The sequence below is a fragment of the Pagrus pagrus genome (assembly GCF_965226575.1).
Source record: "Pagrus pagrus genome assembly, chromosome: 21".
In the NCBI taxonomy this organism is placed as follows: domain Eukaryota; kingdom Metazoa; phylum Chordata; class Actinopteri; order Spariformes; family Sparidae; genus Pagrus; species Pagrus pagrus.
The window spans coordinates 9,784,240-9,794,906 of record NC_140208.1 but is presented as its reverse complement, the minus strand read 5'-3'; the positions used below and the strand labels follow the sequence as shown (position 1 = coordinate 9,794,906).

Genomic DNA, 10,667 nt, shown 5'->3' with positions numbered 1-10,667 from the left:
GAAAACAAGGAAACAAGTTGTTCATTTTATTCAATAGAAATATATTCTGATCTGCATTTCAAAAGAAAGACATTTACTTTAAACAAGTGATTACATCTTCTTCAAATTGAAAACAACTTTAAAATCAACAATCTGCACAGAACCATGAATAAAAGCCAAGCTGCCATTACCGAACATATAAATACAGAATGTGTAATAACCTTTAAATATACAACAAAATGATTACATTCACCGGAGTCTCATTAAGACATCAACATTACAAAAATATTGTCCACAACACCATTTAGTAACATTAAAAACACCATTTTGTCCCCTGTACAGTGATTTAAGGGCTGCGTGAAGTGCAAATAACTCGATATGTGCTCCTCTATTTCAATCTTTACCAAACTGCACTGTGCTTGCAGGTTCCTCCTCCTCAGTTAAGCAGCAAAAATTCAAAATAAATCACAAAATCATTAAGCTGTTGAACCGAAAATCAGTAAGATGTATTTCATTCTCTGATCTGAAAGATTTAAAAAGCAACAAAAACGTCCAAGAGACTTCACGGTAAAAAACAGGTCTCACTAAGAAAATACAGGTTTGCAACAGAGTCATTTTGTGTGAGCTGAGTGCACATTTAGCCGCGCAGTGAAAGCAGAGGCATCATCTCGGTCATCCTTTGCTGAAAGTGTGGCTCTGTTAAGCCATAGCCCTCTGTGTTGTGTTTCCAGACGGTTTCCATCGGTAACAGTTTGTGCCCATTTGGGATGAGATTGAACATGGTTCCTTCTGAGAGGTTGAATGTCCTGCAGAGACATTCAACAGAAACTATTTTTGTGCTTCACATGACAACCTGCTGTTATATTGTCTGACCAGGGCAGACTTTAAGGGAAAATGGCCTCTTTTTGGACCTTTGCTTCCTTCCTTGCTGCTGCTCTCCTTACCAGAATGAAACAAACACTCACTACTGGCCCCACAGAGATGGCTTCAAGCTGTTGGACTTTTTAAGCGTTTGAACAGCAGCTGTGATAATTGCATCCTACACATCTGCAGCTGGAAGGGGCAGCAAACGAGAGTAAAGTTCAACAGATAAACACCTGAACCTTGAGCCCGGTTCTCCTCATTTGACCTGAGAGGAGGTGTTTGCCGGGAGTTCTGTTTGGATGGTGGAGATTTTTTCACCCAGGCCAATAATTTCCAGCGAGCTCTCTCCATGCGAGGAACTTCCAGGGGCTTTCTCTGCCGAGTTCTGCTTTGAGCTGTTACCTTCATCTGATTGGAGGAAGGCCTCTCTACTCTGGGGTTTGACGAACTGCACGCTCAGCCTGGGCGCCACCGCAGCGCGGCCCTGCTGGTTGCGTTTTCGGATGCATTGGGAGAGGGTGGAGACGCAGCTCTTCTTGAAGTTCTCGTTCATGAAGGCGTAGACGATGGGATTGTTGAAGCTGTTGAAGAAGCCGATGGCCTGAACGATGGCGATGATCATGTTAAGTGTGACTCCGTCGTATTTGTTTTCCAGGTCATCTGGACAAGAGACAGAAGTCAAAATGATTAACTTGACAGAGACTTCGAATTATGGCAATGTGCGCTGAAAGGGACAGTTCACCCCAAAATCAAACACAATTTCCCTTTCCCTTACGTGTAATGGTATTTATCCATCTAAACTGGTTTGGTGCACCCTCTGGTTTTCTTGTAAGTCCGCTCTACTCTGCTTTCATTGGTTGAATTCTCTACGCTTGGCTCAAACTGTTAACTTGTAGTGTCTCTGGGCAAGACAGAGCGGACAGGTACTAACTAGCCCAGAGACACTGCAGCTTATGACAGCCCAAGAGGTTGGTGTGTTCACCTGGGAAACTACAGCTCACAATCCAACTCAACTAGATGAATAAATAGCACTGAAAGCACGGTGAGGTGAAGTGTGTATGTGTATGACTCCAGCAATACTTACAGTACTCAAACAGCATGTGGACCGTGTGGAAAGGGGCCCAGCAAACGGTGAACAGCAGAACTATGGTGATCATCATTTTGACGGCTCTTTTCTTTTTCCTGTAGGAGGTGAAGTTATTAGAAATCAAAGATGTAGTTTTTCTGTAATTATTCTGTAAAAGTGCAGAGTAGTCAAGGCAACACTAAACTGTCATGGTTTGGGTTTTTGGTAAGTGGTTTTCTGTTTATTTTGTAGATTATATCCCGGTGTTCTGCTTCCTGTCTTTGTCTTTTTCCCGCCCTTTTTCTGTGTACACCTGTCTTCCATTATTTAATCATTTGAGTGTATTTTAGCCTTTGTTTTCCTCTCACTCTTTGTTGGTTCGTCTGTGTCTCCTGTGTTCCTGTGCCCGTTACCCAGTCCTTGTGTGTCCTTTGTATTTGAATCTCAGTGGCTTCTGGTTTGTCTTCAGTTTTGTATCTCTCTTGAGTTTTTTCCTTGGACTTTCCTTTCCCTGCCTCTTTTTTTGTTAGATGGGGTGTAATTTGCATACTGGACCGTCTGTCTTAGAAAAAAAATAAAAATACAATTTGTTCCTCTTAAACTCAAACTTCAAGCGAGCATGGTGATATTCCTCTTTGAGCAGATGAATGTGAAAACAGCCTTCTGATGTTGAACATTCATCTGCACAGTGAAGGTCAAACATTGGCACTTCTGGCATTTTGAATGCTTGCCTGTCACATGTATTCTCCAGAAAAAAAGATTTTTCCCCGGCCTTCCACAATTCATACATAATGTATACACAAAATGACCATCTAAACTCAACTATTTAACCGACCAACATTAAGTGTTGGTAGGAAACACGATGCGAGCAGCGCTCAATCCCCTTCACCAGTGGGAGTTGCTAATACAACAACAAGGATGTGATCCCTCGCTGGCTTCCCAGCTGCAAACACTTGCAACTGTTTTAATTGGAATTCAGAAAAGAAGCCAAAAATACCCTGTGAGGAGATTATGCTTATATACTAAATATTTGTATGTGTTGAGAATACACAAATATTAATACGTCTGGATGTGTCTCTGCTGTGTAACCTACCTCGAGATCTTATTGATCTCTCTGTGGTTCATGGTGTTGAGGACCGAGGAGTCGCCCACCCTCTTGCGGATCCACAGCTCGATGCCGATGCGCGTGTAGAGGAACAGCATGGCTGCCAAAGGGAGCAGGAAAAGTGCCACCATGATGAAGGTGGTGTACACCTGCCTGTGAGTCACAGAGCGCCAACTCTCCTGACAGCACACGTGGTAGTGATCGTACAGGAAGTCGTACTTCACCTTGAGAGGGAGGAAGACGAGGGTTAAGTCCTGGAGGAACAATCAAGGACAATCTGGCGTGCAACCTGTGATATCACTTTGAAATATTTGTGTCATGCTCTGTTGTTTATCGTTCATTTATCAAATAAAAAAATGATGACGTGCGTTGTTTTGTTGATACTCAACAGTGAGTTTTTATTTTATTTTTTATATGCTATCAAATAGAAATAAGCTTTATTGGCGAGAATGTTTAGGTTACATTATTGCAGAAGGAGATCGACAGACTCAAGATAACATACAGTTTGAATATACACACTCTTAATCACTTAGAGGCATTTAGTGCTGAGGTCAGGCACTCTGCTATCATCTCCTCTGTAGTCGTGGCCAAAATGATTTCTAATTTACTTTGTGTTTTGGTGTTTTTGTCAAATATTTGTTATCATTTTCTTTTGCTTTCGATATGAGCTGGTTGGGCAACTCTCAGGACCAGCCGGTGGAGTGGAATCCTTGGGACTGAAGGGTCTTGTATGAGAGCCAGAGAGGGTAGCTAGATAAGAGGGATAATATTGTAGCGACTGACAGTCTGTGTCCCGGATTTGTCTCCTGGTCACAGAAGCTGCTGCAGCAGCCAAAGATGAGCAGATTAGGTAGAATATTCATGAAAACACCCACATCTGGTCCGCTGAGACAGAGAGACCATGCAAGGCAATATTCAACAGACAGTAATCTGCCAAACAAGAACAACATCCCTTCAATACCAAGTGCACAACACTGGTCGGAAAACTATCGGCAAGATTTTTAGCTGCATAAATTAACATCATCATCAGGAATTTCACTATAGTATGAGTCCACTAAAACTGTCCACTAAATACTAAAACAGCCACTGAAGTCCACTAAAACAGCAATGCAAAACAAAAGTCAAGGACTCTCAGACACACAACATTGTAGAACAACAACAGTTCCACCAGAACAGACAGATACATCACAGCAAATACAGTAAGAGAGCCGGGACACGGGCCATGCTGATCTATGCTAATCTCCAAGGCTGCTCCTGGCAGGTCGTAGGAAAATTAAATGGACTGGCAGGACTGGCCAAACAACAGGAAATCAGAGACTGTTGTGCCCACATCTCTACAGAGACCTGTCTCCACCACTACATCCCGAATCAAGCTGCTGCACTTGTCGGACGGACAAGTGTTGCAAGCCGACAAAGAGGTGGACTCTGTGTTTACATCACTGATGCTTGATATTCAAATGCAGTCTAAGTCGTAGTCCAAAAACTCTTCAGTTACCACCACAGTTTCTCCTGTTTTTCTGATTCTTTGGCTTTAAAAGCAAGTAGATCTTTATATTTACAGTCTCGACTTCACAACAATTCTATGCTCTTCAGTGCTGAATCAGTATTTCTGATATTCAGCTGTACAGTAGGAGTGTTTTTTTGCAGTCACAGCTGAAAGAGGCTACATAAAATGCAAGATAATGGCTTGCTTTGAAGGGCACCGCTCACCTGTAGCTGTTGCACAAACAACATCGGCGAACCCACTATCAGTGAGGCGATCCATACCAGCCCTGCAGGACACAGAGATAAAACACAAACGAACTGTCGATGAGATTAAAATTGTGTGCAGAGAATACAGCTTTACACATTCAGCAGGTGCCTGGAAGTTTAAAAGAGAGAAACCTGCAGGTGAGTAATGCAAAACAGCAGTCAAAGCAGCTGCACAACTGAAGTAATCTTTCCTGTAATTAACAGGCTGCCAATCACGATGAGTCTCTGTGAGGTTCCTCTGCCTTTCTCTGCTTTCAGCTCCACAGGTCTTAACACACAACACCACACCTGCCGATGTTAGGTTGTGAAAAAGAGGGAGGTTTCTGGTGTACTAGAGGAACGCAAATTAAAGAGCAGTTTGGCTTTGTTCTCACTTTTGAGCGCTAATATTGATTGAATTTCAGATTAAAAAGGAAAAATCCAGTAACTCTTAACAACCCTTTCATCACTAAAGAGCTGTGACAAATATATGCACATTTCTTACAGTTGAAAAGTAAATATTATTTTGCAATCGGCAATACTAAGTGGCGATAAACTATATACCTTACCCATATAAAATGCACCCTGTATAATATTTACAGTACTCTTTTCATCTCTAATGCCTAATGAGCAATCTTTCTTCTCTTTCCCCTACTAAATCTCAATAACGCTCTGTGTGAACCTGCTCCTCAAGCAAGCGGATTGGTTAATCCAGCTCTATTTTTAATGATGGCAAAAGAAGAAACATGTAAACATTACGCTTAAAACCCATTCAAGCAGGGAGACAACCAACTCAGCCCCATGCAGCCCTGTGAAACACCTTTGTCGCTCTGCCTTTGTTGAGTTTTTTTTTTACTTTAATTGAATTTCCCAGAATCAGAGTATTCATTTGGCTGCCATTGTTAACGTGTGTGGCACATGAAAAAAACAAACACACCCACTCCTACAAGCTTAACAAGACACTCTTCCAGACATTGAATACCTAGCATCTTGTATGCTCTTTTGGACGAGTACTGCCTCCTCATTTTCAGCGGGTAGACAATGCCCTGGTATCTCTCAATGGCGATGCAGGTCATGGTGAGGATGCCGGTCACTATGGCCGTCGTCTGTACAAAGGGCACCGTCTTGCAAACGAGAACCCCTGCAGGAAAATCAGAGGGATGAAACAAAGAGGCAGTGAGCAGCAGCAGAGATAATCAGGCATGTCTATTTCAGTTCACATCACTCCTTTTGTTCGACAGGGAACAGAGGAAAGCTGTCACTTCGGTGTGGACGTCACCTCACTGACTTCTCTTTGGCGATAAGGCTTTTAATAATCTCACTCCACTATATCAGTAATCTACTAATATCATATAGAAGGCCCCTCGGGTCCTCTGAACAATGCCTGGGGTTCGCTGTCCTGTGTAACAGCTGTCTCCCCCTGGGGATCAGCTCAGTTTACTCTCTTGGCTCTTTCATATCACAGTCTTAGACCAAATGTCAACCTCCGGGGCTGTTTACAGCCTGGCACGAACACAGTTTTGGTCTCTATAGCTTATTTCTCCAGTCACAGACACCAGTGTCTTGCATTATCGAGCAACAGCAGACCGTCGAGCTCTGGAGGAGACAGCAGGGAGCCCAGAGCTTCCGGAAGAATAAACACCCAGAGTCGAGGACAGGACAGAGTCTGTTTTATAAACTTCTGGGATTGAGAAGTGGATTTATCTTCAATCTCGCCTCTCAATTTCTTCAGCAGCGAGTGTGGAGTGGCTGAAATCCATTGCAATGTACTCTAATTCTCTATTTGACTGCTGAATTGGAGGGAAAATGTACTTTGCTTGATGAACGTACAGAGAACAGATGGGAGAAAGAAAAGACAGCAGGATAACAAAAGAAACTGAGTGTCTGGTGAGTGCTGAGTTCGGTCAGAAACAAAACTGAACACAAACACAGACGCAACTAACTCAAATAAGCACGGATGATTCAGCGATTGAACTCACACAAGAGATAAATCTCTATGAGCGTGAGCACTGATGGTTTGTTAGCCTTGTCTAGCTTGGCAGCTTCGAGCTAGGTTAATAGACTCCCTTCAGCTCCATCCACGCTCCACCTCTTCGCCCATTTTTTTGATTATCTGGGAGCTAGGCAGAGTCATACACCCTGCACCACTTACCACTTGCTTCATTCTGGCTCTTCAGAAACCTGCGGGTGACGTCACAGTGTTTCTGTCCACTATAGACAGTAAAAAAAACAGTTTTGCGCAAAACCACTCAGCAAACTACATCGTCTCGCTCATTATATGTCAGCAACAGAGAGTGCAAACGTTCTCAATGTAAAGAAAAGATAAGCAACAGACACAAACAATTACAAAAACCTCATATTGTCTACACACGTGACAATATATAGTAAATCTAGCACGTGCCTGGGTACGAAAAGTGGGAGGTGCACGACCACGACCCTGCCTGCCAGGTTTAATTGAAACGACAGAGCCACCATCCCTGACGACACCCGAACACAGTCGTGACACACATTTCTCAGTTAACGAAGGACAGAGCTGAAACCCTGGTGACACTGACCAACAAAAATATTTCTTCCTGAAACTAATTGTGACGCATTGTGCGCATTTTAATAGGAGCGCATGCTTTGAGCTCAGCTTCTATTGCTACGATACGCTGCACATCAGCTGTTCTGTGTTGTTAAGTGCATATCTATATACAGTGTTCTTGTGTGTACCAGAGGATGGTGTTACAGATATTGGCCATGTAATTATATTTCATCTGTAAAAGCTTATTTTCTGCTGACGTTGAGAAGACTCTTTGGAGAAAAATTGCTTTCTGGTGCTTTGTAGAAGAGTATAGTATAAAGTCAGGCGTCCATCATATCAACAGAAGAGCCTTGCAAAGCAATACATAAGGCTACAGTTGGATCAGTGTTCATTATATTGTCAGTTGCTTGGTTTTTGTTGGCTTACACAAAAGCTAGAAAGTGCATCTTGTGAAAAACAAATAAAAGAAACAGCCTGTAAAATGCGTCAGAGTTGTGCACTCATCAATGCACTGAGTGCTCTAGTGGCACAGATTCGGGGCTGACCACCTGCTGGTGGTCGCCTCAGGTTTGTGACTCAATAAAAAAAACAAAAACAACCTGTGGTTTCTATTATTTCTAACCCTTGAGGAGACCCGAGGGCTCAATCTGACATTTAGAGGTGTCAGCTCCTGCTGCAGCTTCCCTCAGCTCCCTTTGTTAAGTCCTTGATATCACTCGATCAGAGATTATTTATACAGGAAGGCACCTTTCAAACAAATCAAAACACAAGTCACAGTGCTTTGAAAACACGGTATAAAAACAGGTTTAGAGACTAATGCGCACCCATTGCAATGAAATAAATAGTTAGAATAATAAAAGAAATGGAAGTCCATATCAGTGTTTTGTTGCCTGATCGACATACTGTAATTTGCAGAGTTTGTGGTTTTGCTCACTCAGTTATTTTGAGTCGCAATGACATGATAATTACTTTGCTTTTTTGAGTTAATAACACATTTGACAGACTGCATTATTAATGTGCTTGTACATTACAACTCAGAATTTTAACATTTTGAATGTTAATGAGGTAATAAAACACAGAAATGTTCATTTTTTCCATAATTGAATAAACAAGCTGTTCTCAGAAGAAAATAAGGTCCCAGAACACTGTTTGATGATGGAAGGTGGCAGGGTCCGCCACATATAAACAAAGAAATTGTGTTGTCTTTTAAGGTCAGTTTGTTTATTCAGTTTATTAAGGCACGGACACTAAGACAGATTGTTTATTTAGTTTGTTTAGGAATAATAGTAAACAAGTCAATGCAGATCTTTCTCTTCTGATTTCTTCTCCAAAACTACGTGATGCACCTTTAAATTGGCGCATTTATAATAAGACTGTGCGTCCTCATTCAACAGGTAGCCTACATGTTTGCATTTTCTTATCTTAAAGTCGTCCCAAGTGCAAATAAGAGTAAAGTTGTGCACTTTGGGTGAAGTTGGACAGACACTCACAGACTAGAACTTCTCGGATCAGTGATCATCAATTTTCAAAATAAAATAAAATAAACTTTATTGCCCTGTGGAAAACGCTTCTTTGCTCGCCACGTGGTCTTTAAAAGCGTGAAATCTAAAAGTTCTGGGAAGGTTTCAAACTCACCTCCGAACCACTCCGAGGAGATGTTCTGCAGCAGGGTGAAGGGTATGCAGAAGAAAGTGATGAGCAGGTCGCTGACCGCCAGGGAGCAGATGAAAATGTCCGTCGCCGTCTGAAACGCGCGCTTCTTCACAACTATGTAGATGACCAAACTATTCCCAGCCAGGGCCATGGCGAAGATCACCATGTACATGATGACGAAGGTGGTCTTGGCGCTGTAGGGCAACTCGGGGATGTAGACGAGCGGCTGGATGTTGTAGGTGCTGATGAACTCCTGGCGGCTCAGGTTGTAGTACTGGAGCATCTCCTGCAGCACCTCGGGGGTTATCTTGTTGCTCCTGTCTCCTGAATCTGTCGAGGCTGCAGCTGCTGATGCTGCTGCTGCTGTTGCTGCCATCCCGTAACCAGAGGCAAGAAGTCACAAGTGGGAAAAATAATGAAGAGTCAGAGAATAAATCTTCTCTTGAAGCCACAGATGCGTCTCTGTGTTGCGCTGCTTCCTTCAGCCAGCAGGACATGCTGCTGCCTGCTGCAGCTGTTGCTCTGTGTGAGTGTGTGTGTGTGTGTGTGTGTGTGTGTCCATGCTGAGCTGGTGACCACCAATGACAGGTCTGCTGGCGAAAATCTCATGTGTGATGTATGAATTTGTTTTCCTGCATGGTCAGTAATGATGTTAGGGTGGCGCTTTAAATCTATTATAGTGGACACAACAGGGAAACACACAATTATATGTTACTCAGTGGAGGAAAGTAACGTAGTACATTTACTCATGTGCTTAGGTGCAATTTTGAGCCACTTGTACTGTATTTTTTATTTCTGTTTTATGCTACTCCACTATGGAAAACCATTTTAGTCAACATTAAATAGATAATTACATAAAAATTAAAATACATTATAAAATAATTATATAATTTAAATTTTTTTTAACCATTTTTAAAAATGTATTTATTTAAAAGGGGCGCTATGTAGTTTTGGAGAAGAAATTTAAATTCATTTTTAATATTCACAATATTAATGAGGTAATAATACAAACTTATAAATATTTATTTTGTTCATAACTGAATAAACAAGCAGTTCTCAGAGGAAAATAAGGTCCCCAGAACACTGTTTGAAGCTAGAAAGGTGGCAGGGTCCGCCACATATAAACAAAGAAATGGTGTTGTCCTATAAGGTCAGTTTGTTTATGCAGTTTATAAAGTCATGAAAACGAAGATAGTTTGTTTATTTAGTCATAAAAAATAAAAATATTTACTATAATGCATAATGAATACTTATTTGTGGTACTTTAAAGGGTAACTCCACTCATTTAACACAATGAAATATATTTACAGGTATTTTGGAGGACTACTAGATATGTGAAAAAATAAGCATAAAGGCTTTTGTGGCTCCGGAGGAAGCTGCATGTTATCAGACAAACTGCCTCCAGTGATGTCACTCTGTGGCTCAGCTGCATTGTGGGTAATGTAGAAACATGTTTTGAAAAAGAAGAGAGTGGAATAAAAATGTTTTCCTCACTTGTTTTTAAACGGTCTTATCAGTCCCAACACTGTTATAAGCGGCGATGCTAGACCAGTGGGCTGCTTTTTTAAAACTTGGTGCCTACAGTACTCACAATGCAATGCCACAAAATACTTTATTGTTATGTATAAGGCAAACACTCTGGTGAGGACCCACATGCACAAACACAAAGGAGGTCCAAGACGAGCGTCTCAAGGATGTCAAGGGCCTCATAAGGGCTCAAGGCTTTTTAAACAGTCTTTTTATAT

General features: G+C 41.8%; 1 protein-coding gene across 1 annotated transcript; it reads right to left on the bottom strand.

The window, feature by feature from the left end:
* Window positions 1-11: 11 nt before the first annotated feature.
* qrfprb (pyroglutamylated RFamide peptide receptor b) lies at window positions 12-9,424 on the bottom strand. The gene is made up of 6 exons (XM_084342341.1): window positions 8,905-9,424; window positions 5,728-5,886; window positions 4,725-4,786; window positions 3,003-3,238; window positions 1,928-2,025; window positions 12-1,503 (listed from the first exon to the last, which is right to left on the bottom strand). Exons 1-6 carry the CDS (start codon window positions 9,296-9,298, stop codon window positions 1,100-1,102), a joined length of 1,353 nt encoding a protein of 450 aa, XP_084198467.1. The 5' UTR covers window positions 9,299-9,424; the 3' UTR covers window positions 12-1,099.
* Window positions 9,425-10,667: the final 1,243 nt, after the last annotated feature.